The following is a 24598-nucleotide window of genomic DNA, read 5'->3' as shown; positions in this document are numbered from 1 at the left end:
ATGGCTTCCAGGGATCCATCACTGGGACAGAGCGACTCTCCTGCAGCCTTGCCAATCGCCGTGCGCCTCTTGGGCAGCTCCGCATCCTCAGCTGCGCCTGCGCGGCCGCCTCCACCTCTATCCACAGAGGAGCTCCACCTGCTCGAGCCCAATGGCCAGGCGCTCTGCGAGCTGCAGCCTCTTGGGGCGTCCAGTGCACACATGGTGAGTGCTGCCCAACAGGGCAGGTGGTGAACAGACAGGTGATGGGGCCCTGTGAAGGACCCCTGAAAAAATTCAGAGCTTTTCTTGTGTCTTGAGCAACAAGGTGAAACTTTTCCATGCTCCAGTTCATGCTCCTGTCGCTCTTCCTTAAGTAGGGAGGTCCTACCTCCAGCTGTACTCATTTTATTAAAGAGCAGCATTTGTCATTATTTAGCATTTGTTCTCTTGTGGTGAGATCTCATCCTGCTACCACTGCTGCTCTCTCTGTATCTGCTGGATTAGTTTCTTTTGTTTCGTAAGGACTGGGATATTAGCAAGAAGCCAACCCATTCTGTCAGTCCTTTTTTTTTGAGTTACTTTGCTGGAAAACCTTGATTTATAGTTCTTAGGTGTCTTGTTACAAAGTAAGTGTTCTTTCGCTTAAGGATTGTGGTTGGCACATGTTGCACTGTCATTTAAAGGCACCTCACCCACTTGAACTGTAGTAAATCAGAATCGAGGTTATATATTCTTCTGTCTGCTTTTGCATAAAATGCTGCTCATAGAGCTCAATTTCTCAGGGGTAAGATTGAAGGCTTTAACATGTTATGATTAATTCTACTAGTTTGTGAATGGGATTGCAGTGATTCCAGCAATGAATGGTCTTTGTGTTCTTTCAGTTTCAAATAAATGTGTAATTCTTTGTAGAATCCCCTAAGGTGGGTTTTTTGTTTTTTTTTTTTTCCACCTCCTTTAAAGAGTTAAGGGGTTTTTATATAAGGTGGAAAACAATTTTAACTAATGAACAATAAATAGGTGGATTTCTTAATATGTAAATTCAAGTAAACTTATAGACCGTAATTCTAGCCAGAATATTTTCCGTTCCAATAATAAACATAACTGATCGACCTGCACCCTGATTACCGCGGCAGCTAGCACCACTCATACTTTTGTGTGATCACCATACAGATGATTGTTGCCAGCCAGTCAGAAAATGGCCAGGTGCTTCATGTCATTCCTTCTGCCCAGCCAGGAATGGCCCAGGTGATAATTCCTCATGGTCACCTTCTGGATGTCACTGGCACTCAGGGTGAGTTGAAGCTGTGGGACGTGAGAACTAAATGTATCCTTTGTGATTCTTCTAATTTCTTTATTTTTTTAATGAATCTCTTGTTTGTATGCTTCCTTTCCTTGCCAATCTTAGAAGACCAAAATTCATACTTAAATGATCTGTTTTGATTATGAATGCGGCCTACAGCGTTTTCTGTTGGACAAAGCTCTGTGAAATAAGGATTATTTTGCTCACTTTAGATGCATCATGGGTAAATTGAGAAGTCAAGGACAAAGCTGCTTGTCTTATTTACCATTAATAACTATATTTGTGCTACATCAGAGAACTATCATCAGCTTCAAGTTTTTATTATCTTCTTGATTCATTTTTGAGTTGAAGAGTTAGTTCAAGGAATACAGAGAAGAGAATTCCATGTTGTGGTCTGCACCAGAGACCACATTTGGCAAGGCATCTTTTGTGAAGCCAGAAGTAAAGTATTAGGTAGAAATTCAGTTCCCCATGAAGCGAATGAGTTCTAACTTTTGTTTTATTGCCAAGATTTTGCCCTCAGTGTGTAAAGTGCTGCATCCTAAGTATGTGCTGAGGTGTGCAGCTACAAGCACAAATTTTAAGCTCATCTTGAGGAGCACTCATTATCTATCTGTAAGCCAGGCTGGATGGCTAAAGGCTATGTGCTAGTTTGCATTCACAGAATAAAACTGAGAACTTAGTTGTCGTGTTTTGTCAAAGTCTGAAAAATATGTTAAACTGTTCTGTATTTTCTGGAAGCAAAAAAAAAAAAAAAAGAAAGAAAAATCTCAAAAATTGAGCAAATTCTCCAAATCTGGGTACTGCTTGAGCATTCCTGTGGAAGAAGAGATGAAAGATAAGACTAATGTCTTGGGCTTCAAGTTGTCATTCAGCCTTTTTCACTTAAGGCTGGAATATGATTTCAGGATCCTACATTGAACGTGTGCTCCTGTGCTAATGCTTCTCGTTCTTTCCTCCCTCCCTACCTGCAGGGGTGAGACCACTGTTTAGTTAGCATAGTCTTATATGAGTTTACGCTGACAGTGAACCTTCAGGTTCTGAAGAATTGCTGCTACTTTTTATAGGCAATAATTTGTTACGCTTAATAGTGTTTTTGCATTCACATTTTTCATCCTATGTGGTGCTCCCTGTGCGCATAGATCGTTTTTGCAGTGTTTGAATGCAAGTTCTATAACAGTACTACTGATTTTTTTTCTTTTTCAAGGAACTTACTATGTAATAGACTTTGTAGTTGTTTGATCTTTGAAATGCCATTAGGATGACATGTCAAAGATTAAAGGGGAAGGAGAATAGAGTGTAAGAGCTTGAGTTTCTCTTACCTGCGGGTAGTGGTAATAGATAAAATGGCACAAGGTTCAGAGCAGAGCTTAGGCTCTTGGGAGTGTGTTTGTTTAGAAGGAGCCAGAACTCCAAGCTTTGAGCCTGAGTGATGTCTCTCTGATATACACATTCCTTAATCTTCTGACACGTAGTGGAAGTGCTGAGTCATGGCCTGAAACAGTGATTGTGCACCTCGTAGGAAGGCAGGGCCAATCCAGGGGAGCTCAGGTGCATGCGATGCAATGCAATGCAATGCAATGCAGTGCACTTGAGTGACCAGAAGGGGTCGAGCCCGGATCGGCTCCTACACAGACCTCATTTAAGGGCTGTCAGGGGGAGGCAGTGGTATCTCGCTGGAGATCCCTGCCTACCTTTGGAAGGTAAGCATTTTTTTTGCCTTCGTTTCTGTCCATGGCTGCTGCTTTTGGGTTTGTCCTCATTTGTTGCAGCCGAACACTTTGCCACCCTGCTATTATTGCTATAGTTTCCATCACATTATAGCATTACATGACAGAAGCTGTCTAGCAGGCTGATTTCTGTATTGAGTCAATAACTCACTTCTCTCTCTCGGAATTGGGGAAAGAAGCTTCCATAATTGAAGGGCAAAAATCCCATATTTAAAGAGATGTCTGTTTTATTTATGCCAACGCCAAAATATCAAATATCTGCTTTCACAATTTTCCTTTACAGTATTGCCTACCTATATGCACGGGCTTCAATACAATGCTGTTTTCTGGCTTACAGATTGCTTCCTGGCTGAAACGTTTCTTGTAATGGTGTGTCAGATTCAGTTACCAGTGAGACCTTACATCTCTCACGGAATCAGAAAACAAACAAAAAAACAGAAAAGGAAGTTTTGCTTGTTTAGGTGTTCTTTCTAATGACAAAGTAGTATCATAATCTCCTTTCTTATTTTAAAAGCAACTGCTGTGAGATTTGCAGCAGGATAAAATAGTCAGGCAATCCTATATGGATTTGCGAAAATGTAAAACAGATTTTAAAGTTCTATTTGTTTACTTTGTTATGGGGTCATTAGCAGTAACACAAATATCAAAGTCTGTAAGTACAAACAGCCCTATCAAGTGTGTTTTCCTTGAGCTGCATCTCTCCATAGTTTTTCTTTTGGACATACTCTTATTTCATCATTCAAGTTTTGCATGTTGGAGAAACAAACATTTTATTGTAGTTTGTGATTGCTCTCACTCTATCTTCACATGTTAACCAGGGGGATGTTTTATTTTTATAAAGATGCTTCAGAAGAGAAGTGTGATGATGGGAACTTGCAGACTGTGGCAGTGGCTGCTATAGCAGACAGTGCAAGCAGTTACATTCTCCATCCACAAGCATCTCTCACCATATCAAAAAAATCAGCAACCAGGTAGGTCAGGAGTTGAAGAGATTAAGAATCATTTTGACCTCCTGCTAATACTGCTGAGTTTTCTTATACCTATATACTTTTATATATCAATTAACAAAACTTCTTAAGTTAAAATAGTTCACTTATTGTTTAATTCTCTTTGAAATCTGATTTTGTATCCTTGCTAAATGTTGCCTAGTATTTTAATTGTGAATACTGTGGGATTTTTGGTGCCCCCCCCCCCCCCCCCCCCCGGAAAAAAGAAATTCCTTGTTTTATGAACTGCAGGTCTGCTTTGTATTGGTTTATACTTCTTTGAAATGGAGAAGTAGAAGAGATTAGAATAATCCTGGCACTATAACACAAATTATATATATTCAAGCAACATTTAAAATGAAGTGAAATGCTCTGTGCATGGATGTCACAAACATAGTTTGTGTTACAAAAATGATCCTGGAGAGGAGACACTTTTTGTACAGACAGGAGGGTAACGCATTTGGGTTTTGGAATGATTGATGTCTTAAGCTGCTGCAAGCATGCATTGTTTCCATTCCAGAATTTAGGGAGTAAAGAAAGTAGATACTGACTTCAAATAGTTATTGCAGCTGTTGGTTTTTTTGTTTGTTTGTTTTTGAGACTTAAGGTATACAACATGCAGTATTTAACATGTATTGAATATCTGTTTAATCATTGTAATTCTATCACTGGTCTGCATAAGAAAGTTTTCAAGGTACTCAGCCCAGTGTATTTCACAATACTGAATGATAATAACAGCCAAAATATTGTGAGGATACTGAATGTTCAGAGACCTGTTGAACGAAGAAGGCAGCTATTTAATTACTTAGAAAAAAAAAGAAAAGTGAATTATTTTAATAGTGAAATAGAATATGGAGAAAATGAATCCCAGGTTCTCAAGACAAGTTGATGTAATATATATAGTTTGGTCATATGCTGTAAGAAGTTATGTAATGCACTGATTTGATGTGATAGCAGTAGTTTAGACTAAAAAATTACTTTCTTGAGTGTGTATGTACTGTTATTGCATTTTTATTTTTTGTTTTCCAGAATATTAGAAGACTCCTTTCCCATCCCTCTCCAGCCCTTGCCAACAAATGCACCTGCATGGGCGCGTCGTCTCTGGAACTGTGAGGTGAGCTGCAAGGAATTCTGACTCAATGTCTTTTGCATCAAAATCCTATTTCATGACAGAAGTAATGTTTATGGTTATAGAAATGGCATTCAAGCTTTTGGGTGTTACGAGATTGGACCAGCACTAGTGCTACTAGTAGTGCATTTCATGTGTGAAATGTTATGGAATTCCTTTCTTTTTGGGAATGTCCGACTGTCAACAGCTCCTGAAGCCTAAATTGTGCTTCTGAAATCTCTTATGGCCATACAGTGCTGAGAAAAGCCACTGATTCCTTTTTGCATTTACAATGTTATCAAGTTCATTCATGATACAGAAAAAAAACTGTTGCCTTCTGCTGAGCAGACTGCTTTTCATTAAACTTTGTGAACTTTATATTTGGGAAAGGTTTATACCTCTTTTTCCAATTACACATCAAGAAACCATAAAATGGTCTTTTTCTCCTGTGAATTGTACGGATAATTCACCACACTAAATGGAGAATTTGCAAATGTGGTGAAACTGAAACTGTCTTTATTGCCTGTCATGGCATTTGACTTAAACAGAGCTCTCTATTTGCACGTTGTTAGATATACAGAAATGTCTCTATATGGATGGCTGGGATGATGTTAACAGCTAGAATGCATCATAAACTGTTTAAAAGGAAAGACAGGATGGGAAAGTTCTTAAGATCACCTGCCTCAGCTTCCTGTTACTATACTCTTCCTGATGAATATTTATTTTACTTTCTCTTAATACTTTTTTGAAGGAAAAATCATGCTGTCTTATTCACTTCTTCAGATTAAAGTTTTTTTCCTGTTTTGGCTACTGTAGAAATTGCAGCTATGAGGGATTTAGAAATGCAGCTTCTTTTCCTTATCCGTTTAAAATGATTCTTAACTGAATGTGTAAATATTCCTCCTTTTGTTCTGTCTTTTATTTCACACAAATTATATTGTCCCGTATGTTTGCTTAGACATTCAGAGATCAGAAAATTAGTACTATTAGTCCTTCCATGGTGGAGATGCTGTTCTCACTGAGTAAAGGAGCCACTTCAGGTGGCTGGTTAGTTGTTGAAGTCCAGTAAGATGTATAGTTGCTGTTACTCTAATGTGTATTTCCCCATTTTGACAGACTTGTAGCTTATTTGAGTCATTTATTGCTGGCTTCATTATGGGAGGACTTGTATTACAGTCTGCTGTATCTATCTGAGTCTTATAAGAAACTTCATCTGTTGTGCTTAAAGTTCACAGCAGCCACACTAGTGTGAGAGTTTTTACTTTAAAGAAAAAGGCAAAGTAGTGTCTGTTTGAATGTCTGCTTGTCTGTTCTGAGGATGTAGGCATCTGTTTCTGCTGAAATATTGGCTGTATGCGTTAATCCTCTCTGTTCCCTTAAAAAAGTAAGAAAATAGCTTATCACTCTTCTCCCAGCAGAATTCAGGCCGTGGAGGAGTAATCCAAATTCTCTTCCTCCTTATGTGTGCCCAGCAGAGCTGCTTTGCTGAGTTCCAGTCAGTTACACAGTCCTTGTAAATCCAGTGAGAACTGCTGAGATGTACATGTGTTTTTATGGGCACAGAGACAGTGGAGTTTTGAGGTGCTGTTTATGTTTGCTGTGGTGTCTTGCAGAACGTGTTATTACAAGTAACGGGATAGAAGTATGCAAGTAACAGGATAGAAGGGTCCAAGTACAATCTGGGGATCTGGTGGAGAGAATGCTGTGCCTTTAGTCCCGTCATTCTTGGTGCAGAGCAATGTGTTAACTCACAGTTGCACTTTCTCAATCATTGTTTAGGATACAAACAACCTTGAAGTGGAGATCTCTGTGAATTTTACAGAAGAACTCAGCAGTTGGGGCCATGTCATGGCCCAGTTACATGTTGCCCGTAGTATATCCCAGGGTGTTGCCAGGACAGGGCTCTGAAGCACAGCCAGTGTCGCAGGTGAAGGTGAACACAGAACAGTAAAAGCTGCAACTGTCCAAAATTGGCACTATGTTCTGTGCTTCAGGCTGGTTTCCTGGCTGCTTTGCAATGCTCAGTTTACACTTGCAGTACCTAGGCAGTGTAATGCTTCTGGCATCCTGCTGCTGCTACTTCAGTTGAGAGAAACTGCAGTCTTAATGTACGTACTTCAGTGTATGTACTCTTGCTGAGTGGAGGTCAGGGAAGAGAAAAGGAATTACTTTTTTTTTTTTTTTTTTGTCACTTGAGCCTTGGCTGGAGTTAAAGGGTTGAAGAGAGGTAATTACTTTGTTAACAAAAAGTAGATTTAAAAAAAAAAAAAGGTTATAGAAAAAAAACGTCATTAAAGTTTTCAGTGGTCTGCTCAGAATGCGTTTTCAGCATGCATCAGCATACTGAAATAAGGTATAATTAAAAGTACATTAATTAATCGATGATGCAAAGCTAAATTTGTTTCTTTGAAACAGATGGTCTCATGTATCCATTAGTTGCTGCTTGGGAAGCTCCTAGGGAGTGGGGAGCCTATGTGCTATGTGATTTTCTCTCTCTGCCATGCGTGTTTTGGGAAGATGTTCTATTCTGTGCAGAAGTAAAGCTAGAACAGGAGACGGGGCCCTAACTTGTAATTTCTGCATGAGTTCTATACATTTTCTCTCATCTCTCAAGAATCAAGTCAAAGACCTATTTAGAGTGACCAGATAAGGAAGGTATGGAAAGCTACTTATGCAATATTTGCAATTCCTCCTGTGAAAGGGGATAATCCTAGGTCTCTGTAAAGGTATTTCTGTATCTTTCAGATTATTTCTGTCCACTTATGTTACATACAATCTCTGACTAAGCAATTACTAGCATTTCTTCCTCTTTGCAGCTGTGTGAATGCAGCATATGCAGATTGTTTTATGTACCAGAATGGTGTGCATGCAGCACAGTGAGCTGCTGCTACGTGAGCAGCTGGTACCTCAGACCAACTCTTGCCACTGATGTGTGCATACCCTTATCCTACTGGGCTCGTGCCAGCAGCAGTGTTGTGCTGCCCCACTTCATTTGGAAGAGGTTTGTTTGCTCTTTGTTGACTCAGTGTCTTGTTAACCACAGATACTTTTTTGTCAAGAGGTAGTATTATGCAGTTGTCACTGATATTTTTTTTTTTTTGAGATAATAATATTAGACATCTGCTGTTGCTTTTGTTGTATGTATTGAAACACCTGTCTGCTGCATTTTTGAAAGTGGCAAAAGGGATCCATCAGGTGCTAGTATTCATTCACCATGTGTCTGCCCCACAGTTATGCTGTAAGCTGGCACACTGCTCTGGGTGTTATTGTCAGCTGCTTGGTGTCCTGATCCTGTGCTACAGGAATCAAAGTGAGAATTGTGTTCTGGGTTCACATGGAGGCTCGCTGCTGCCCCAGTGCTGTCAGTGCTTGCTGGGTGGCCCTGGTGTGCCAGCCCTGAACCAAATGAGATGGGTGGCTCTGAGTGGCTGAACAGTTGTTAAAAGAGGTGCTACAAAGTCAATACATTGTTTTGTCACTGGTTTTGTTGTCCTTGTATGGAGCTAAATCTAGATGCAGTTTTTCTGGAGTTGCCACTGCTTAGAAGAGGTCACTGCAACTGTAGCTGTTATCCAGTGGCAAGTCTTGCATCTTGTGTTTCTATACAACTTTGAGAATTAAGAGTGCCTTGAAGCTTTAGAAGGGGGTTGTGTGAGATGTTCAATTCAGAGATAATGCTCTGGGTGGGTGAGGCAGTTGCTGGTGTTACAAACAGGTGTATTCTGCTCCAACTCAGCTCTGTGTGTCCACTAAAGCAGATACATTTTAGCAGATACATTTCCATTACAATTTTTAGCACTACAGAGATCCTCTGTGGCATCATATGAAAATATTCACTTAAGTTGAATTTGTCGAGGAGGTGACTGCAGGTAGAAGCTGTCCTCTGTAAATTAGTGTTGTCAGTAACTCTAGTCTTTCCTGCGGTTTTTGTGTGCTTAGGATCTGATGCCAGTGGAGACTGCTCTGATGCTAGATGCGATGGTAACTGTGCTTGTGAGAGTACTAGTGTGGGGGAGAATGTACAAAACACCAAAAACCTGAGCCTGTGTCCTCACGTGCAGAGTCCCTGACCGCCTTTGCTTTCTTGGGTAATGCAGAGCAGTCAGCTGGGTGAATAACCCTATTATTTCACCTCCTTTCCATGCAGAAAATTGGGGACTCATACCGCGGCTATTGTGTGAGCGAGACAGAATTAGAGAGTGTTCTAACGCTACACAAGCAGCAAACACAAAGTGTGTGGGGGACACGCCAGTCTCCAAGCCCGGCCAAACCCGCCACACGGTTGATGTGGAAATCCCAGTATGTCCCATATGATGGGATCCCCTTTGTCAATGCAGGTAACTAACTTCTTTTGTTTTAATAACTACTTTGAAAAATCTCAACATCAGTTGCCAGCTGGCCACGAAGAAGGATCCTTGTGTTGTTCCTTAGTGTCAGTAAGCTCAAGGCTTAACAAAACAGAAACCAACCAACCAACAAAAAAGTAGCTTGGGATCTCTATCCACGGTGTGAAGGAGCTTGTTTTCCTTGAAACCACAAGCTTTGTTGTGAGTGTTTCTTTCTCCTTGTTGTTTAGAAATAAATTACTTAAGTACCATTTGATGGTGGTTCTTGTGCATGAGCTCTTTAGATGGAAGTTCCATCTGCTCTGCCAAGACTTGGAGTTTCTCATAAGGGTGAGAGCTTGTTCCAGTATTCTTGCCTAACTTGGAGATCCTTGGAAGAGTCTGTTCCATGGGATCCAACATGGTATTTAAACACCTCCCTTTAAAACAGAAATAAAAAATAAGTTAAAAAAGAGCATCAATATTCGTCAGCAGACAATTTTTTTTTAATGAATGTACAGGCTTTACAGGTTGGTAAATACATACTTAACTCACGCAATGCATATGCGAAATTAAGTTCATTCAAATCAAATTTAATATGCTTTAATTGTCACATGTGAATGAGTGGAGCATAGGTTATGTGCTTTCTTTTTTTTTTCCTGAAAGTAACTGAGGAAGTGAAACATTTGCCCCAACTTTATAGCTTCAGCCAAAAATTGTGAGGTATAAGAAAGCTGAGAACGAAGCCAAAACAATCTGTACTTTTATCAGCACCCTCTCTAAATGCATTTGAAACATCTTCAATTTTCTGTAAGATTTGCTTAATAAATGCATAAATATCTCACCCCATGGTGAGATATTTAGAACAAAAGCATGCAGGCTATTTCTTCCTTTACATGCTGCAGACTAGTAGAGACTGATTTTTAAGTTGTAACATTTTTAACTTTGTTTAGACCTTGTACAAGCACTAGGTATACATCTAATGTGTTGTCTTTCCGATGCATTTAGGTATAGAATGGAAACCCACTATGAAGAATGTTCATTAAAAACCTTTCCGTTCTGTAAAGCAGAGGCTGGAAATATGGTTTACTGAGCTGCTGTTAAATCCCAGATAGCTAAATTCTAAATGGTGCAGGAGAAAAGTCTTGCTCTCAAGGAATTTACTCATTTCTGCCTAAGTGAAACTGGTCTGTAGTGCCTTTCCCACTGTGATTCTGCTTCTGTTGTGGGGAAATGAAGTAGAAGAGGAAAGGCTAGATTGTTCCCTATGTATTATAAAACAATATATAAATAAATAATCAAGATCTTGATTTTTAGATGTCTTACAAATTGTAGATAGCCGATACCTTTGTAAAAGAAGATTCAGTAGCTTTTGAGACATATACTAGTAAGATTTAGTTTAAAGGTCTTGAAGTCTTTTCAATCTTAGGAAATTATTGTTCTGTTTTGTTGTTGTTTTTTTTTTAAAGACAGAATATCTGTTCATTATACATTATATATAATCTATATTATACATCTGTTTATTATGTCTCTTTTAAATTTCCCTTCTCTTCATATGCATTGATGTGTATATGTTTTTTAATAAGATCACTCTCAGGCAGTAAATCATTGAGTGTCCAGTGGAAACACCTCATGTTGCTATAGTGATACCTTACAAAGGTTTTGGTCATATCATTTGCTGTATAGGCAGCTCCCTACCTATGTACTGGAACATGTAAATTTTATGTAACAGATAATGTGATATGGGAGAGGGGCAAGTTCTATACTTGACCATGCACATCTTGTTATGCTTATTAACACTTCTGTAAGTGGCATGATTGGAATAAGCCATGTATTGGAATGAGGTTAGAGTGAAGCCATCTTTGTTTAAGCCTGTCTGTGTTCATGGGAGTATGCCATACTGAGGCTAAGTTATTTAACTGGTAAGGTAGGTCAGATTTGCAAGTAAGAATTTTTGGGGCTGCATGGTCTGATGTACTGATTAAAGACCTTTGCTTTTAGCTGTGAGGTTTTCTTGGTTACTTTGGAGATTCTGTCTCTTATTTGTGTTTATTATGAATGCTCTTCTCCTTTGGTAACTAGTAAGGGTTCTCATATTGTAAAATACTTGATCAAGTCGGAACCTAATCTTTTGCCCCTATGTATCTTCTGGAGCATTGTGAGGTGTAATCACTTTAGGAAATGCTTTCAAAGTGCTCCGCATTCCTTATGTGCTGTGAAAGAAACATTTGCAGTGTATTTGAATGCTTGCTACGTTTGAGCGTTCTGTTGTCTAAATAGTCTGATGTTAAATAGAAATAACTTTTTCAGAGTTTTTGTCTTTTCTATATTTAATATTTTACTATAATGACTTCTGTGGTTGCTTGAATAGAATATTTTCTGTTCCCAGGAAGCAGAGCCATTGTAATGGAGTGCCAGTATGGGCCAAGGAGAAAAGGGTTCCAGTCTAAAAAAGCTGGTGAGCAGGAAAGCACTTCTGGCTATCTATACAAAGCCACTTGTCCAGCAAGGTAAGGATTGGCTGTAAAGTTACCATCCTAAGAAAGCATGCTTCTTGTGAGCCTTGACAGCATGCAGTTCGGAGGTAGTAGCTGATATCATGCAGTGTGGTTTCTAGCTTGGTGCCCTTGATAGTTTGAGGGAAGGAGGAAATACTGTGTGGGGCTGAGACTTGACAGGTTGCTGACATGCAAGGTACCAATACATCACTACATGAACTACAAGTGGGAATCACTGGAAAATAATGAGGACATCGTGTGGTGGTGTCCTTTAGTGACCATATTTGATCCTAAGACAATTCTGTCTTGTTTTTCCTTCAAGCTTTTAACTGCAATTGTATCAGTAGATCATCTGAATTTAGCAGATCTTCTATTTACAGAAGTTACAGTTCTTCCTGTTCACTGGGACTTCCTTCTTACTCAACTCCAGTGTTTTCTACTCTTTTTGTATCCTTGAACACTCTCTTGGGTTTCAGTGCCACACTTACTCCCTCTTTACAGACCTAATGGTGCGTTTATCTGGATGGGTGCAGTTAGATATGTATATGTTCAGCTCACATTTTGGGCATGGAGGCAACTCCAACATGTCCAGAAATGGCGCTGTGCTTTTACTCTACTGAGGGAAAGCAAATTTTTGCTGAGGTGCATAACTCTGGCCAAGTGACTTCCATACTGGATCAGGCATATGTGTATGTGTACTCACCTGCATCTCTTTCGCTGTTAAAAGATCTGCAGTTCTCTTAGAAGGTCCTCACCCCTTGAAACACTGCTTGATTTTGTTTTTATTTTTGCTGTGATAGTATGTGATATGAAGTAAGTGGGAATTTTGCCTTCTCACTGAAGGAGATTCTTTCTTCTGTTTCCTCTTATTCTCCCCATGGAAGGATCTATATTAAAAAAGTTCAAAAGTTTCCGGAGTACAGAGTTCCTACTGACCCTAAAATTGACAAGAAAATCATAAGAATGGAGCAGGAAAAAGCATTCAACATGCTGAAAAAAAACTTGATAGAGGCTGGTGGTATTGTCAGGTGAATTTTGCACTTTTTTTTCTTTATATTGAGAAATGATACAAAAAGAGCAATAATTTGCTTGGTTTTCTTTATGTCCTTGATTGCTTTATTAAGTCTTATTGACATTGTGGGATTTTTTGTTAATATGACTCATGGCTCTGGATTATTTTATTTAGTAGATGTGTTTAAATGCTGAGCTGTGGAACTTATGTTTCCATGCAGGGAATAGAAAAAATATTTTTACTACTTGGGGGTTTAACCCGGGTTATCTTGAAACACAGGGTGTGAGAGGACCATAAGCTCGGAAGAGCTGTATCTTTCAGCTCAGGAGGTCACTGTTTCATTTGTAATTGTCAGGCTTTTTCCTCAAACGATTTATTTTGCTGCCTTTGCTTGAGAATTATGAAGACTTTCCTCCTTGCTAGGTGGTATGTGCAGTTACCCACTCAGCAAGCCCACCAGTATCATGAAATGGAAACTTCCTGCCTTCCTTCTTCACCCTCCCATTTTTCTGCTGCTTTTCCTGAGGAGGAGGAGGACATTGGTAGAGATGAGAACTGCACTCTGCCTTCCCGCCTTCATCCCCAAGTGGCAGACAAGATCCGAGAGCTGGTGTCTCAAGGAATAGAGCAAGTCTATGCAGTGAGGAAGCAACTGAGGTACGGAGCTGTCTGTCAGTGCTCTTAGTCTGTGCTATGTGTGGTTTTGAATTTGATTAATTTGATTTGTAAGTAAATGGCATTACTGATGCATAACTGTATGTATTTCCAACATGTTATTAGAATCTCTTTCTTTTTTAGGGATTTTGTCTTCTCTTTCCATTTTATTGTAGACTACTGTTAAGAGCTGCTGTCTTCTTTAAAGTTTGTTGAGCAGATGGGTATTTTTAAATTCCAACTCCAGAGCAGATGCACGGAGAACTGGATCCAAATATCTTTTAACTTGCTCTTATATTGTCATTGCAATCTGGAGAGGGAGATGGTAGCGGCAACTGTAACAAGTAATATTTCTATGAAGGCTTCCTTATAGAATCATAGAATCATAGAATCACAAGGTTGGAAGCGACCTATAAGATCATCCAGTCCCACCGTCTCCTCATCACCATTGCCACCACCAGCACTACACCATATCACGCAGCACGTCGTCCAGGCGCCTCTTGAACACTGCCAGGGACGGCGACTCCACCACCTCCCTGGGCAGCCATTCCAGTGCCTGACCACTCTCTGAGAGAAAAAGTTCTTCCTTATGTCTAATCTAAACCTCCTCTGATACAACTTGTGGCCATTTCCCTGTGCCCTGCTCGTTGCCTGGGAGAAGAGGCCAAATCCCTCCCTTCAGGAGGTTGTAGAGTGCAATGAGGTCTCCCCTGAGCCTCCTCTTCTCCAGAGTGAATAACCCCAGCTCCCTCAGCTGCTCCTTATAAGACTTGTGCTCCAGACCCCAAGTAAATAGCACAATAGATCTAAAATATGCGTATTTTCACTTTAATATTTTTGTCCTTTAATGTGACAGAAAGTATGTGGAAAGAGAATTATTCAAACCTGATGAGGTGCCAGAGAGACATAACCTATCCTTCTTTCCCACTGTGAACGACATCAAGAACCACATTCATGAAGTGCAGAAGTCCCTGAGAAATGGTGATGTGGTATATAATTCAGAAAGCATTCCAGCGACGGTATGTTGGCCCTGGTGTTTCTTTTCAATTTTTGGAGTTTAATACTTTAAGTTTAATACTTAATTTACTTTTAAGTCTTCTAACTTTTAGTTGCATTTCAGAATTCTCTGACATCCTGTTTCCAGTACCAGTATTTTCAGTGGAATCTCTTGCTGATCAAAACTGATTAAAAGTGAATAAAGCCTTTTGACCATATTGAGTATTTATCTCATCAGCATTAGATGGCTATTAGTTGAGTGCAGTGCTCACATGATGACTACGTGAAACTAGAAGGCATGCATCAGAGAGCTGTTAATGGCTTTATCTGGTTGCTGTAAAAGTTACTTCTACTTTTCCACATCTGAAAAGTCGGAATGAAGTCTGCCTCAGGTGCAGCCTAAATTAGCACTTGTACAATTCGTGAGTGTACTTTCTAGCAAGTGAAGTAAGTCTGAAGTAGATACTTCAGAGTGTTGAGTAACTCTTACATGCTGTTCCTTAAATTTCTTCCACCTGTTGAGTGCGAAGAAATGTACAGTGATCCTAGTTTTTCCAGTCATTAGGTTTAAAATCAGCTTTGACAAATTATAGTACTAAGTAGTGCTGTGTCTTTGGGGTTTTTCCACTCTCCCTAAACTACGCTGGGCTAAGGTGAGTGGGTGATATTTGTTGGCCAAATTGTGGTTTGGCAGTTTGTTTGTTGTGTTTTTTTGTTCTGTTCAAAGTCTTCAAGTTTTCATAAGATGACTGTAGCCTTCTTGGTATAGTGTGTATTTAAAAATAGTTTGCAGTATCTTTTATTTTAAACCAAGAACTTCCAACCAAGAAGTTGGAAACCTTCTTCTCTGGAAACCAAGAAAATGCAGTTATTAAAAAAAAAAAAAAAAAAGGCATAGTTTCATATACTATTTTCTTGCATGTTCTGAATTGAGCCTGTGTTTCTGCAACAGAAAAACTTTAACTCTTTCTGAGAACTGTGATCTTCTTTCAGCTACAGTGGACCACAGATGGTGGGAATGTTCTCACAGAAACAGTGACTGTTACATTTGCCTCACCACCTTCCAATGGTAGGACTGTATTAATAACTTACCTTCAGAAATTCATTTTCTGTCCAGAGAGGTCTCTGTTGTGTTTTTGTCACTCAGTTAAATTAACAAGATTTACTTCAGGACTGTTTATGGTTTGAGGCAGGAAAGGGCATGTTGTGTTGTTTTTTTTGGTACTGACCAAACATACAGGAAAAAAATGTCTAATCTTAATGTAATTGACAGAATTATAAAAGCTGTAAATTTGTCTTCTACTTTGTATCCTTAAGCAACTGAAGTTTTTTGTGGGATGATTGTTTTCAAAGAGCAGTTTGCCTTGGATGGAGGTGCTGGTAACACCTGTTATTAGAGCAAATGAGATTCATATCAATCAGGGCACACAGCTGGGACCAACTGGGTGCTTGAGTTCCTTAGTGGTCTGTGCTTGGCACATGCTGACAGTACCTTGCTAAAGGGGACTCGTGCATGTTGGGATTCCTGCTTCTCAGGAATTCATTGTTAATGACTATAGTAATGTGTGAAGCCAAAATAGCATCTCTTTCAAACAATTGTTCAGCCAGGTAACAAGACCCCAGTATAAGAAAGACAGGGAACTGTTGGAGAGGGTCCAGAGGAGAGCCACAAAGATGATCAGGGAACTGGAGCACCTCCCCTACGAAGATAGGCTGAGGGATCCGGGCTTGTTCAGCCTGGAGGAAAGAAGGCTGCGGGGTGACTTCATTGCAGCCTTTCAGTACCTAAAGGGAGCCTACAGACAGGAGGGGAATCAACTCTTTGAAAGGGCTGATAACTGCAGGACAAGGGAAATGGTTTTAAGTTGAGGGAGGGAAGATTTAGGTTGGATGTAAGGGGGAAGTTCTTTACAGAGAGAATGGTGAGGTGCTGGAACAGGCTGCCCAGAGAGGCTGTGGATGCCCTGTCCCTGGAGGTGTTCAAGGCCAGGCTGGATGGGGCCCTGGGCAGCCTGGTCTAGTATTGAATGGGGAGGTTGGTGGCCCTGCATGTGGCAGGGGGGTTGGAGATTCATGATCCTCGAGGTCCCTTCCAACCCTGGCCATTCTGTGATTCTGTGACTTCCTCTCATTTCACTGCAAAAGCTGTGTGGATTTATATAGAAATTTATTTTATCTATGTATTTTAGGTTTATTTTAGGTACTCTATGCTTCCTTTGTAGCAAGTGCTACTCTTACTTCAACTTCAAAACATTTAGTAAAACAAATAAGGGTGTTTGTAAATAAATCTAAATGCCACCCATGTAGTTAGGATTGCACATTGGTTGAAGTGCTCCATTGGATCATGGAGTCTGATAGTAAATTTAAAATGACATTATTCTCTCCATTTTACCTAGATTTGAAGTATATTTCTGTTTCAAGGATATTTTGCCCAGTGCAGCATGAAAGAACTTCCCTGGATGTTTATGGATGCTTTTCCCATCTGTTGTTTAACAAGGATATGTTAAGAGACTCATTAGAGAATTTGATGGCTTTAGCAGGAATGTGACTGCAGCAAGGTGGATGAACCTAATTATCTCCACACATTCCATTAAGAAACTTGCAGCATTATCTTAATGTTGGTAATCTCAGTAGCACTGCTGGCTTGTTTTCTCATTTATCTGGAATGTGGTGTTTATTTTTCCAGACAGCTGGTAGAGAGTTCTATGGGAATCAAAGGTGCACTGCCACAGTTGTCATAATTAAAGATCTGTCTAAGTCAGAACTTAACGTCCTCTGTGGTTTCTTGCCTGAAGAAATGTAGATATGTTTGGACTTCTTTCCTCTTTGGCCCTCTTCACTTCCTGATCTACATTTTTTTAAACCCCCTTGAAGTCTAGCTTGCTGGGCAATTTCTCTCTTGAGCAATATTGTGTACATCAGTGCATTAGTAATTAGTAATAAAGCTAAAGTTGGGCTTCTGTTTTGTTTCTGAATTCTTTTTATAGTCTTTGTTACAAAAATTGAACAGAGAAGTGTCCTGTACAGTTATACTCTTAAGGCAAGAAATTCAGTGTCGACAACTATCAGAGTATGAAAGGTAAATTTTTAGGCTCAATTTGAATGTTTTGTTTTGTTTTTTAAGGAAGTCTTGTTTTTTAGAAAAGGAGTTTGCAATTTGCAATATAAACAGACTTACTGTGTTTAAGCTTGCGCTCCTGTGCTAATATTTCCATTAGTGTGCTTTTATGGAGAGAAACAAAATGGTGGTTCCAACAGCTGAGCAGGGCGAATTTGGTACAAACTATCTGAATGCTGATGAAAGTTCAGGAAGATCAGTTCTTGTCATCTTTCACAGATATCTGATAGACTAACTTGCCTTGAAAAATGATGTAAACATCCATTCAGACAGGTTCTGACTTTAGAGGAGGTTACAGTGTTGGATGTGTTTGGCTTTCTGCACGTGTGCACCAATTCAGTGAATGTAAGCAGACAATCTAACTCCAGCATATCTTGTCTCCAATTAAATTTATGTGAGGATGACTCCACACGCACTGCAAACACAATTATAATAAATGTCTACATGAAAAAAAGAAGCCCAGTTAGAAGAAATCAGTACTTGCTCAAGAATATTAAAATGTAGCAAGGGAGAACAGTACGGACTTCTCAAACTGCTGTTTGTGTATGTATTGTTCTTTATTTTAACTTGTGTAAATTTGTTCATCTACAGCACCGAAGAAACCAGCAGTAACAGAATTAAACCCCAGATGTTTGTTTCATTTTCTGTGCAGAAGTCCATGCCTCTGACTAGACTTCTAGGCATATGAGGAATATCCTTCATCATAGAATACTGTTTTTTGTCTCTTTACTACTAAGTGTAAGAATCGCTGTCAGAATTCCTAAGTCTGTTTCCTTTTGCATCTCTCATGAAGTATGCTGACAAGTGGAATAGAATACCATGGATGTGTTTAACTTCTGGCATTCATACTAAATATCCATGCAGTGTAAGGACTGGGTAGAATTGGATTTGATCTGTTAGATTCGTACCTAGGCTTATCGTGTAGAGTACATTCTCAGAAGAGAACTGCCTTCTCTTCCTACATGTGAATATTCACATATTCATATGGGATCTCTGTATAATATTAAAAAACACCAAGTCTTTGGAGTGGTTGTATTCAATAAGACTTAGACCGTATGTTATTGTCAGTTAGGATAAAGAAAGTGAGCTTACAATTCATTATGTATGATGAGGAACATATTGCTTAGCTGCTTAGATTGCTTAGAGAAACAAGTTGTTTAGAGGGATGGAAGCTTTGTGTGGTTTTTTTTCTATTTTTTTCTAGAGAGCGTTTTGAAACTTGATTCTCACTTTTTCCTGTTCCGTGGATTAATGCACGTGCACACGGCAATCTCTTCTTTCATAGTTACAGCAGTAAAACTGCAAAGCAGAAATTAGAGCAGTAATGTAATTGTGCCTGTATACATCTTAGCCAAAAAGTCCTGGGTATCTCAAACAGGAATGGAATAATCCTACTGGAATTGCTTTTGCAGAAATTGTGGCAAGTCTTGATTTCCCCAAGTCTTAAGGAAATAAAGATAATTATTTTTGCTGTAAGTAAGAATTTGGAGAATACAATGCAGTCTCTAGGCATCAGATAAATGGGCTTTCTTTAAAATTACACTCGATGTGTGTATAGTGCATAGAAGTTTTCCTAATTCTACAAATATGCTTTGGAATGAATGAGAAGAATTGCTGGATTTTCTGTGTATGTTTCTATTTGGAATCCAACCTTTTTATGCCTGCCTGTTATTGAGCCCTTACTGAAGGTGCCTGTGTGGTCACATTATAAGATTGCTGTTTTGATAGAAATGTTTCAACTTTAATTTTAGAATTAGGAATACAACACAGAGAGTAGGGAGCAATTATGTTGCTGTCCAGAATACTTCTTTTTCATTTGCAATAGTTAGCACATCTTCTTATGATGTCTTCCTATGATGTTTTTATCTTGTAACAAACCTTTTTTTTTTTTTCTTTACTATCCAAGCTCTTCTTCAAAAGAGAAGAGCATGTATGTGTAGACATGTCTTAACTACATCCACATTGAGATTGAAGGGGCCTGGCTTGTTCCATTCACAGGGGAGGCTTTTAAACAAGGAAGAAACGGTTCTAACAGTCTGCTTACTGTCTGTGGTACTGCAGAAAGCTCACCGGGGGAGTCAGTCATCACCAAAGCAGAATCCAACCAGAGCACAGAGACCCTGCTATCAGAAAAAGCTCAGCTGTTGTCTTCTCTCTCTTCACTTCAGCCCAAGATACTTGCACAGTTTCAGGTATGGTCAAGTTTTTTAGAGAATGTCAGGTGTTCTTTGTTGGGAGAACTGAAGGAAGCTATAAATATCAAGTTTCCTCTCAACTACTTATCCCAAACACTGGCTGTGAGGGAATGTGGACTTAGAAATAGCTCTCAAGTCCTACTTTGGCCTCTCTTATATTGCACAACTGGCATCTAGCTGTAGTGCAGGAGATTTCTCTGCTTTGTGTCCTCTTTGTGAAGGCAAAACCAAGAAGGTGTGGGAAGTGAGTTTCTGCCTCAAATCAATCACCTTAATAGTTTCACGCACTTTCCAGTCATTTCATGATGACAATGCTGCAAAGTTGAGGAAGGATATGTCAATCATATTCCTTTTAAATCTTTCTCCAGCTTTGTAAGGGAAAATCTGTTAAAATCCCAAAACTGTTCCCAGATCAGAAATGTAAGACTTCCAGATTGAAAAGGTGAGGTGCAGGGCTAAGTATACTATGCTTAAGGAGTTTCTTCTGAAGTTCATGTTGCTTCAAACCTGTCTCTCTTAACTGTCTTTCCTAAGCTATCCTTGTATCTCCTGAAGGTCATAATCTCTTCCATAGAGATACAACCTGCAGTGAAATGCTCTTCTTCTTGCTGTTTGCTTCTCTTGCTGAAGGTAGCCACCTTGGCTTCACACCCCACTATCCTTTAAACCAGTATACTTAGCTTTTAGTGCACATCTCTCATGGGAATAAACATGTATTGAGGAAGGATTTGAAACTCAATATCTGTCCAAAATTAGATTTTTATGGTCCTTAGTAGTTTTCTAGATGCTGCTGGACACCACTGTCTGCTATGTTTCCTGAAACAAGTATAATCTGCAGATGCTGAAGTTGACTCTTCAAAAGAGATGATGTATAGAAGGTCAGAACCTATCTAGTTCCAGCACTGCAAAATGTGTTATTTAAATAGAAATCTCTTCTGCTTTAAATGCTATTATATTTGTACTTCTGCTTTCTCTTTTGCAGGGATTACAGATGCAATCAAACTTTACCTCCACAAATGGGTCAACAGCCCTGATAGCTGTAAATAACCATTCCCATTCCAATTCTGCAAATCTCTTGGATTCCATAGAGAGTGCAGTAACCAACCATCCTCCAGTACTTGGTCAGGGGCACAGTCTGCAAAAAGGTGCTGGCCTAGCACAGCACAGTGCTACTGCCTCTGCTTTTGGGACTTCTCCTGCCACTGATCAGAATCTGGTCACCATGGGCCACCTGGTAGCACTTGACAGGGAAGGGGACTCCAGAAGCCTAGAAGGAGGAATCCAGCAAGTTCTCTTGGGAGATGTGCAGACTATTCCAGTACAGATTGTGGAAAGCCAGCCTGCACTTCGTAAGTTGCACTCTTCCCAATACATGTAAATATAGAAAATACATTGGATTTTGTTCTGTGTGTCCTAAAACAAAGTAGATAAATGTGCTGATTAAGGGGAGCTCCAGTATAGGTTTGTTCCAGCTGATTCTAATTAATATTTACTGTAAAACCACAATGGCTGTAAAATATATTTATGTAATTTTTGCTATAAAAATAGAGACTTAGTTGAACTACTTGCAATCACTTTCACTGACAAAATACCAGCTTGTTAAGTTGTTGTTTTGCTCCAAATCCCAACATTTAGCTAAAACGCTCATCTTCAAATTTTGTTAGGAGAAGTAAGCATGTAAAGTAACAAATACTGAGTTTGGTTAGGAGTCTCTATAAATAATTTTTTTTCAGGTCTTTTAAATCATCATTAGGTTATTTCTGTGTGGCAGTATTGTCAAAGTTAAATGTAAGAGTTCTTCTCTTGGCTGTATTTTTTTTTGTAGCTTGTCTTCTTCCTTGTTATAATAGGATTTCACTGTTCTGATGAGAAACTTTTCCTTCTGGGTAAAGGTTATTTAAGAGAGGCTATCAAATATACCTCCTTCACTCAGTTGTTTAGCCCATTTGTGCAATCAAGATGTAGATGCCTTTCAAATAGTAGTTAATATTTAATATACATTTTAAAATACTAGTTTACATACAAAAATTTAGCCAAATATAAAATTTAAATCATACAACTGGAGGAACTGCACTCGCTGTTCGTCTGGGATTTCTTTTTACTTCTGCTCCAGATCTTAAACTGTCATCACCATCTGGATTTGGAAATTGTGAGGATATCTGTGCCTTTCCTAAGCTAGGTGGAAGCCTTGCTCATAAAATACACCAATCCTCCTCTTTGCTGTTGCAGAGTCCAGATTTCTTTGTCTGAAGACTGGGAGGACACAAACAAGTCTGTATTGATGAGGAATTAATGTTACAGAGCTGATTTGGATGAAACACTCACCAGTTCAGTCAGTGATTATTTCAAGATGCTTTTTCCCCCTGTGTGTATACATGCACTTAGTTGAAGTTATTTTGAATTTTCTAGCCTTTCTCTTATCTAAAGTGGTAGCTTAAGAATAAGCTATTTCCTGATGAGAACATACATGCAGTCACTGAACAGAGGCCAATCGTGCTGAAGTTTAGGCCATTCTTTAAATCAACATATTTTATTGTTTATTTGGTAAGCAGCAATGTGTCTTTTTCTTTTAAATGCATACAGTTATTGGAGCTGAAGTGTTATCGGTGGTATTTGGACTTTAATGTTTTGTTTTGTTCTGTTTTAAGATGAAAATAATACAGAGGCTGGTATCTGTATGAGCCAAGTTAAACAAGAGCCAAGAGAAAAAGCGCTGTCTGTGGAGCCAGATAAAATCAGAGACTGCCAGAGATCCTCCTCTGTTTAAATCTGTGAAGGCTGTAAGGATTTTTCAAGTCAGAGGACTCTAAATGCCTTGGGAAGAAAGGCAGGTACTCTTAAAATAATGCCATTCTTTTTAAATGGTACTGTGACATTCAGACTGGGCGTATTTTACAATAGTTCTGACAGACAACTATTTTGATTTACAACTGATGTGACTCACTGCCAATTCCAAATCTGTTCACTTACCAGGTGAAACAACTCTTCTCTCTTCCATTTTATGTTTTGAATAATTTGAATGCTATCCAAATGATCCATTTTGGTCAGCATTTCTAAAGGTCTTCCACAGTTAGTTTAGAAAGTGGATTAAAATGCTTGATTTGCTTTTCTCCTTGAGATCATGAACTGTTACAGCGCTACGCAGTCCACAGATTCTGCCAGCTCCCAGACTCTGGATTCCAACAACAAAGTTCATGAACACAATAGTTTTGTGACAAAACAAAGGTCTAATAGACTACATTTCTACATGGTGAAGGACATGGATGCTTAAGAAAATGCAGCTTTGACCTGATCATGTTAGTGGTGTGAGGATCAAGGAGAGAAGAAAGGTGAGGATGCCAGGTGAACTTATTTGGATGATGAAGAAACATCTGTGAATTGTAACAGTGAATGTTTTCAGCTTATGATATCTTTAACCCTGTTCTAGCTTTGTAATCATGGAATCATTAAGGTTGGAAAAGTCCTCTAAGATCAACAAGTCCAATCATCAACTAAACCACATACCTAAGTGCCACATCTGTGTTGCCACTTGCAGTCTTTGCAGTGGTACTGTAGCAATAGTTGGTTGTTACATCTAAAAGTAGTCTTGGTTTGATTTTTTTGTTTTAGAAAAAAAAAAGAAAAATTGATGCTGCAGTTTCAGCTTCTCTACCTTTTGCTTTATGCACTTAAATTATATTTGTGAGTCTATCTTAACTTGCTGCTGTTCATGATTGTGAGGCTTACATATACATTACTAACAGAGAGGCCGAAGAGAACAAAGCAGGTAATATAAATCCAAGCAATATGTTCTGTCACCATAACATTCAGGAAACAAACTTGTTTTTTTTTTTCTGTAATAGCAGCTTCTAGGACTGAACTGGTCTGAAGTACTTAGAAGAGTTACCAGGAAGTTTAATCAAACTGAATATGGTTGCGTAGTACCTTTTGGCAACACTTAAGCCAAAGTCATAATAAGAGACAGAAATTGAATTGCATGATCCGTGATAGATAAGTTTCTTTAATAACAACAGCAACAACAAAAAAAGGAATCTATTTAAAGCAGTAAGTGAAACGAAACTGATGCCAATGTAGGTATCAAGTTAAACAGTGGCATTGGTTTTTCAGACATTGAATTTTTAGAGTAGCATCTAAAATATTTTGTGTATAGCAGTACCAGTAGTTCCTTTTGAATTGTTTAAGAAACTGATCACAGAATTAGATATTTTTCTGCATGCTGTACAAGAATGCAGGCAGAAGACTTTCTCTTCTCCACTCTAAAAAAGCAATAAAAAAAAATGTGGACTTATGCTGAGAGAAAATGTTAGGAATATTGTGTGTATATATATGAACATAAAGATTAATGTTTTGAAATTACTACATTTATTAATATGCATTCAAGGCATTCACAAACCTCATTTGAATAGTGGCCATTTAAAACTGATTTTTAACTTTCTTTTCTGTCTTTAAAGCTAAAACTTTGGAAAGTCGCTGGTTGAAATTGGGTTCCTAATACCTATGTAAGCAGCATCTGTTAGATAGTTATGTTGTAGTCTTAACATAAACATGTATTGACTTCTGGGAGGTTAATTAACTATTGCTGTTAATACTGTTAATTTTAAGGTTAATGTTTATGGATTAGCTTAAATCTGAACTTTCCAACAGATGATAAATACTAAGAGCCAGTGTTTCATCATGCAAGTGCATAGAGAATC

At 38.9% G+C, this 24598-nt stretch overlaps 1 protein-coding gene across 1 annotated transcript; it reads left to right on the top strand.

The window, feature by feature from the left end:
• CARF (calcium responsive transcription factor) lies at positions 1 to 22671 on the top strand (the record flags this gene model as incomplete). The annotated part of the gene is made up of 13 exons (XM_079538829.1): positions 1 to 204; positions 1153 to 1273; positions 3854 to 3983; positions 5028 to 5112; positions 9254 to 9443; positions 11821 to 11941; positions 12814 to 12957; positions 13365 to 13598; positions 14452 to 14614; positions 15585 to 15660; positions 19771 to 19901; positions 20887 to 21253; positions 22553 to 22671. The coding sequence occupies 13 exons, from the start codon at positions 1 to 3 to the stop codon at positions 22669 to 22671; spliced, it is 2085 nt and encodes a 694-aa protein (XP_079394955.1).
• Between the last annotated feature and the right edge of the window lie 1927 nt (positions 22672 to 24598).

Source organism: Tetrao urogallus (genome assembly GCF_951394365.1).
Source record: "Tetrao urogallus genome assembly, chromosome: 8".
In the NCBI taxonomy this organism is placed as follows: domain Eukaryota; kingdom Metazoa; phylum Chordata; class Aves; order Galliformes; family Phasianidae; genus Tetrao; species Tetrao urogallus.
The sequence above is the reverse complement of the archived record's forward strand: the minus strand, read 5'-3'. Positions and strand labels throughout refer to the sequence as shown.